The sequence below is a fragment of the Oratosquilla oratoria genome, chromosome 27 (assembly GCF_046742065.1).
Source record: "Oratosquilla oratoria isolate Oo_2021 chromosome 27, ASM4674206v1, whole genome shotgun sequence".
Lineage (NCBI taxonomy): Eukaryota > Metazoa > Arthropoda > Malacostraca > Stomatopoda > Squillidae > Oratosquilla > Oratosquilla oratoria.
The window spans coordinates 54622674-54630173 of record NC_134803.1 but is presented as its reverse complement, the minus strand read 5'-3'; the positions used below and the strand labels follow the sequence as shown (position 1 = coordinate 54630173).

General features: G+C 42.1%; 1 protein-coding gene across 9 annotated transcripts in view; it reads right to left on the bottom strand.

Moving 5' to 3' along the window:
• Positions 1 to 7500, bottom strand: part of cac (calcium voltage-gated channel subunit cacophony) — a 775822-nt gene that overhangs the window by 653277 nt on the left and 115045 nt on the right. For all 9 annotated transcript variants that reach the window (XM_076210759.1, XM_076210761.1, XM_076210766.1 and 6 more), the window contains exon 3: positions 1951 to 2739. In XM_076210759.1, the coding sequence (XP_076066874.1) occupies positions 1951 to 2711 (761 nt within the window). In that variant the 5' untranslated portion in view covers positions 2712 to 2739. The remainder of the gene's footprint in view (positions 1 to 1950; positions 2740 to 7500) is intronic.

Sequence of the window (7500 nt, the reverse complement as noted above, 5' to 3'; positions counted from 1 at the left end):
TCGGGGCCGTACACCCTTTCGCCAACCCTGGGGATCACTTTCTACCATTAGAAAGAAGAATTCTATTAGCTTTGTTAATTATAGCTACGAGAAATATTGGTAGGTTTTGTAGATAAGCTGATAAGCCAGATACACTTAACTAGAATATCAGGTAAAACTCTACCTAATAGTAGATAGCATTCGCCAGAACTGGCGATCACTTTCTACCATTAGAAAGAAGAATTCTATTAGCTTTGTTAATTATAGTTACGAGAAATATTGGTCGGTTTTGTAGATAAGATGATAAGCCAGGTACATTTAACTAGAATATCAAGTAAAACTCTACCTTCTAATGGTAAATAGCATTCGCCAGAACTGGTGATCACTTTCTACCATTAGAAAGAAGAATTCTATTAGCTTTGTTAATTATAGCTACGAGAAATATTGGTAGGTTTTGTAGATAAGCTGATAAGCCAGATACACTTAACTAGAATATCAGGTAAAACTCTACCTAATAGTAGATAGCATTCGCCAGAACTGGCGATCACTTTCTACCATTAGAAAGAAGAATTCTATTAGCTTTGTTAATTATAGTTACGAGAAATATTGGTCGGTTTTGTAGATAAGATGATAAGCCAGGTACATTTAACTAGAATATCAAGTAAAACTCTACCTTCTAATGGTAAATAGCATTCGCCAGAACTGGTGATCACTTTCTACCATTAGAAAGAAGAATTCTATTAGCTTTGTTAATTATAGCTACGAAAAATATTGATAGGTTTTGTAGATAAGCTGATAAGCCAGATACACTTAACTAGAATATCAGGTAAAACTCTACCTAATAGTAGATAGCATTCGCCAGAACTGGTGATCACTTTCTACCATTAGAAAGAAGAATTCTATTAGCTTTGTTAATTATAGCTACGAAAAATATTGATAGGTTTTGTAGATAAGCTGATAAGCCAGATACACTTAACTAGAACATGAGGTAAAACTCTACCTTCTAATGGTAAATAGCATTCGCCAGAACTGGTGATCACTTTCTACCATTAGAAAGAAGAATTCTATTAGCTTTGTTAATTATAGCTACGAAAAATATTGATAGGTTTTGTAGATAAGCTGATAAGCCAGATACACTTAACTAGAACATGAGGTAAAACTCTACCTTCTAATGGTAAATAGCATTTACCTTCTAATGGTAAATAGCATTCGCTTAATAGCACGGCCATCAGCTGGCGAAAGGTTTGTAAAATACGTCCATCAGTCCACGTCCATCAGTCTTCTCATCTGTGCGGCGAGGACACCCAGGTCTCGCAACGTTCTGTCACGTTCCTTGGTTGTGTAGCGCGCAACAACGGTGGGTGACGTCAGCAAGATTTTCGAAGATTTGGTTCGCCATAGGCTTATGGAACTCTGTCAACCAGAGCATATGGCGTTGTTGATACTTATGGAAAAGTTATCAAATCCGAATCTTTAAGTCATTTTTTGTCCCTTCATTCCTGTGTGACTGGAATATGGACGCTGAATGCTTATTTGAAGAAGTATCTTGTCCTTTGGAATGGTAAGGGTCTCTGCATGGGAGCTTACTTAAACTCTAGGGAATGACGTCGACTTGTGAGCGTCCCGGTCATGGTCCCCATTGATGACGACGACGACGATGATAATGATGATGATGATGATAATGATGATGTTGACGATGATGGTGATGATGACGATGATGATGAGGGTGATGATGATGACGATGACAATGAGAGTGATGGTGATAATGGTGACAACATCATGGATCAAATCCTGTCGTCTGCAACAGTACCTAAAACTACCAGTCGAAAACAATTTATTTCATTTGACAACCAACGCTTCCTGATCCCAAAATTTCTTAAAGAGAAGACGCAGCACCTCTTACAAAACGAGTCGCCCGAAAACAAGGTCAAACACAATCCAACGGAACATAAAGTGAAGGGTAATACTCACGTTATATCTCCGAGTCCCATCTTCATGTTGGTCTGCACGAGAGCACACCTCTTGTAGTCGCTGAGAGAAACCGCCCTCCGCCTCTTGAGCCCACGCCCAAATCCTGCCCCGCCGCCCACGACGCCCATCCCGGTCCCCATGGCCCCAAGGGCTCCCATTCCGAAGCCTATGGGCGAGATAGCAGTGGTGGAAAGCCGCCCGGAGACCGGGAATGGGCCGTCCGGAAGGCTGAGGCGGACCTGCTTCTTACTACGGGGAGTGTCACGCCCCTCTTCCTCCTCCTCCTCCTCCTCTTCCTCCTCTTCCCCGTCCTCTCCCTCGTCCTCCTCACCCCCCTTCTCGCTAACACTCTGCCTCTGGGATGCAGGACCGCTTCCACTTCCTCCTCCTTCTGTCTCTTCTTCCTCCTCTTCCTCCTCCAGAATATCCTGCTGACTATACAGATCCACTCTGACCACGTCATCGTAATGGTCGAGGTAGACCGCCAACTGGCGCCGCGGAGGCAAGGGCGACCTCGTCGAGGACCGGGTGGGGGACTTGGAGGGGGACGTCCGGGCGGGGGAATGCGACAGAGGCGACAAGGAGGAGAGGGAGGCCCTCCGTGTGGAGCTCGAGGCGGACGCGGCATCGGGGCGCGGTAGGGAGCGGCTGGCGGGCCTTCGGTGGGCTGCGGCCTGGGAGCTGCTGGCTGCGGCGGCGGCGGAGGTGAGCGAGGCGGAGGAGGCGCGGCGCCGAGCATGCCGCCCCGCGACGCCGAACATTACACCACCTGCCCGGCCCGACCGCTACCTGAAGGGGAAGAGAGAACCTGGGTTAGTCCTTGTTTCTATCACACCTGTTCACCTGAGGGGAAGCAGAGAATACCTGCGTTAGTCCTTGTCTCTATCACACCTGTTCACCTGAGGGAAGCAGAGAACCTGCGTTAGTCCCTGTTTCTACCACACCTGTTCACCTGAGGGGAAGCAAAGAGAGGACCTGGGTTAGTCCCTGTTTCTACCACACCTGTTCACCTGAGGGGAAGCAAAGAGAGGACCTGGGTTAGTCCTTGTCTCTACCACACCTGTTCACCTGAGGGGAAGCAAAGAGAGGACCTGGGTTAGTCCCTGTTTCTATCACACCTGTTCACCTGAGGGGAAGTAGAGAACCTGGGTTATTCTTATGTTCTTATGTCCTTGTCTCTATCACACCTGTTCACCTGAGGGGAAGCAAAGAGAGGACCTGCGTTAGTCCTTGTTCCTACTACACCTGTTCACCTGAGGGGAAGCAGAGAACCTACGTTAGTCCTTGTTCCTACCACACCTGTTCACCTGAGGGGGAAGCAAAGAGAGCACCTGCGTTAGTTCCTGTTTCTACCACGTCTGTTCTGCTGCTGTAACAAGTTCTCAAAACGGGATGAGAGAAAAGGTTGCATAGCTGACGAAAGGTTAAGTTGGAATATGAGAAGATTATGGCGTCTTCAGTTCGTCTTCTACCCTCGCCGAACGTAACCTACTCCAAGGACCAGGACAAGTGATGGACTGGTAGCCATTGTGAATAATTTCTAGTAAACCAGCAACTCAGTATGATGGCACAGAAATTTTTTATAGACTACGGAATCAATGAAACATAAATGTACTTAAAGTAGTCACAACATAAAAAAGACGTTATGGTACCGTTATAGATACTATTTTTGCAAGAGAAAGTAGTTACCATACATTGAGAATTATGTCGTATTTCCCAATGACAAGTAAAGATGATTACTTTCAATAAGAATGAGGTTACTATGTCTGAATTACTCAAACATATGTATGGCTGATGTATGGAGGGCAGGTCTGTGGCAGGGTGGTGAGGTAAACACCGAAACTGTGTATTTACCTCACTGAGAAATTGAGACTTTGGTGAAGAAAATATATTCCAACATAATGCTTAAGCCCGCTAGATAAAATACTGTAGGCATATACATACATACATAGATATACCAAAGGCTTTTTCCCCCTACACGGTGGGTAGCCAAAAAGGAAATATATGATTAGACTTTTGTACCCGGCGTAGTAGAATTTCAAGGGTTTGATGCAACCGCACATGTAAAATTTGGGAATGAAAATTTAAATCCATTGGCTAAAACAATATGTAATCATGTGTCACGTAGCGTGGGAAGTTAAATAAAATTAGCTGGACGTCGTCTTCGCAATCTTAGAAACTTTTTTTTCCAAAGTTTTTTTTTTCAAATTTGGTTTTCGTTGTTGTTTGCATCACGTAGTTTTTGGCGCCCAAACCTTTTCGAAGTATTTCCAGTTTAGACTAATTCTAAAGAAGATTCTCACTTTTTCCAGTCAGAATCTATGCGTTCAAATATTAGTTTATAAATCTATAAATTCTATATACTTTAAATGAGTTTGTTTGATTCTCTGGAACGAAGCCGGACATTGTGTACAACAGTGTTTCGAATCTGCTTCGAACGTTGAACGAGTCGTTGGACGAAGGACCAAAACAAAGGCTGCAATACCCATCGGCAACTAATTAAGGTATAGTTTATATAAGACTTTTTAGAGAAAACTGAGTGTGAGAGAGACTAGGAAGTTCTAATGAGTCCTGGCCTTAAATCCAGGAAACAGTGCATTAGCGCCAGGAATATAGTTAATAGAACATCAGGTTTCATTGCTAGGACCGTTACGAATAAAAGTGTAGAGGTAATTATCAAACTCGATCTGGTGTTAGTTAGACCTTGACTATGCGGTGCAGTTTTGGTCTCCGTCTTATAGAATAGATATCCATTCACTAGAATCAGTACAGAGGAGAATGACCAAAATGATATATGGGCTCAGAAATTTACCTTGTGAAGAGAGGCTTAGGCACCTTAACTTACACTCTCTGAAAAGACGCAGAGTGTGGGTTGATCTAATAGAGGTATTCAAGTGGAATAAGGCCTTTAACAAAGGTGACGCAAACAAAATCATCATATTAAGATAACAGGGCAGGACTCGCAGTAATAGATTTGACTTGGACAAATTTAAATTTAAGAAGGAAATGGCCAAGAACTGGTTTACCATTATAGTGGTCAATGAATGGAATAGACTTAGTAACCATGTAGCATGCGCTGAAACTATCGGTTGTTTTAAGAAACGGTTGGACAACTTTATGTATGGGAATGACAGGTGGTAATGGACATGTAACTGCCTACTGTAGGCCTTATGGTCTCTTGCAGTCTCCTTCATTCTTATGTTCTTATGTAACCGATGTGTAGGAAAAGGCCAAACATTTAGAAGGAATGCTCAGTGCCTGGACATGGAACTACCTAGTGTAGGCCTTATGGTCTCTTGCAGTCTTCATTATTCTTATGTTCTTATGTAATCGATGTGTAGTAAAGGCCAAACATTTAGAAGGAATGCTCAGTGCCTGGACATGGAACTACCTAGTGTAGGCCTTATGGTCTCTTGCAGTCTCCATCATTCTTATGTTCTTATGTAACTGATGTGTAGTAAAGGCCAAACATTTAGAAGGAATGCTCAGTGCCTGGATAGTCTTTGCTTGGATCCAGTCACCGTTAATCAAGACCAGTCTTGTTAATGCTGTTATTTCGAAACGTAAGAACATAAGAATGAAGGAGACTGCAAGAGACCATAAGGCCTACACTAGGCAGCCCCGTATCCATCACCACCTGTCATCCCCATCCTTAAAGTTGTCTAATAGTTTCTTAAAACAACTGATAGTTTCAGCGCTTACTGCATGATTACTAAGTCTATTCCATTCGTCGACCACCCTATTAGTAAACCAATTCTTGTCTATTTCCTTCTTAAATCTAAATTTGTCCAGTTTAAAACCATTACTGCGAGTCCTGCCCTGTTGTTTTAATATGATGACCTTGTTTGCATCACCCTTGTTAAAGCCTTTGATCCACTTGAACACCTCTATTAGATCACCCTCGCACTCTGCGTCTTTCCAGAGAGTGTAAGTTAAGGTGCCTAAGCCTTTCCTCGTAAGGCAAATTTCTGAGTCCATGTATCATTTTGGTACCATATCTTAATCGCCATGCATCATTTTGGTACCATATCTTCATCGCCAAGTTCGTGAAAATCAACCACCTGAAGTTACGTCAATCTGAGCTCCCAAAAACACTTATCCTACCTGTAGACCCATAAATACCTCCAGACAATTCCAAGCTTCAATAATACACAAAACCTCAACAGTACTAACAACACTAGAAATAAACTTCTGCAGCATTACTAACAAACGAGCCGTCCTTTGTCACGTCATTCTAACTTATGACCCGGGCATTATCATAGGGACAGAGACTTGGCTCAGATCAGACTTTAAGGACAGTGAAGTCTTCCCCTCTGGCAGTCCCTATACAATGACTTTACACAGGAAGGACTGACAAAACGATGACTACGGTGGAGTTCTTGGAGCAACAAAGTCAGGACTTACAGCTATACCAGCAAACGAACTTGACTCGATCTCAGAACTAGTATGGACGAAGGTGCATGTACAAGGCTGAAGGACTTTATATGTAGGATCGTTTTACCGTCCTCCCCACCCCCCATCTCGAATTTTGACTACCTGCAGACCCTAGACGACTTATTAAACAAAACTGACTCATCCAAAAATATCTGGTTAGCTGGTGATTTCAATTGCCCTGACATTGACTGGGCAGCGTTCGATACTATCGAGCACTCAACCCTTCAAGGCAATATTACATCACAATCTGAGAAGATAGTCCTACATGAAAAATGTATACACATTATAAACACCCATTCTCACAAACAGTGTATGAACCAATACGGACACAGACTAGTGCACAGGTAGTGCAATGTAGTTCAGTTCGAAGCTGTAAGAATCATTTAGATAAACACCTAAGCAAGATGCTGTAATGATTATAATTTATTTCATATTATTTGTTTTTGTTTTGTTATCATTTGTCTGTCTGATTTTCATTATTAGTTATATGTCAATATATTATTATTTACTATTTACCTGTTTGTTTATTATTTAACTATACTTATGCATTTATATATTTTATTTGTTATTTACATTATTATAGTTTTTATTTATTATTTTGTTATTATGATGATTTTTTTTCGCATCCGACCTAGATATGGACCAAAAGGTCTCCTCTCGGCATGCTCCGCCTTTGTAACCCTTTGTAAATCCAACACTTTAGACTTATTTATCACGAACTACATTTCAATCATCACACGAACTCGAGTAGTGCCAGGTCTGAGCGCGATCATGACATGGTACTATTTGATGCAAACCAACCAAGCAGAAACAAGAACACAGGAACATTTAATTTTCACAACAGAGCCAACAGCAAACTTCAAAGACTCTTTCCTAGGCAGTGATCCGATGGCCAATTTAGTGGAAACTAATTGGACCAGACTAAAGTACATAATACAAGACACTATGAACTAACACATACCAAAGAAGACTCTTATGCGAAACCGGTCACCTCCCCGATTCAATACAATTAGTTCAGTACAATACAAACAACTGCAGACCTTACACAGAAACAAAGTAAAAGCATAAACGCAGTAAAACGGCACAACGATGCAAGACACTGGAAAGACGACAGAG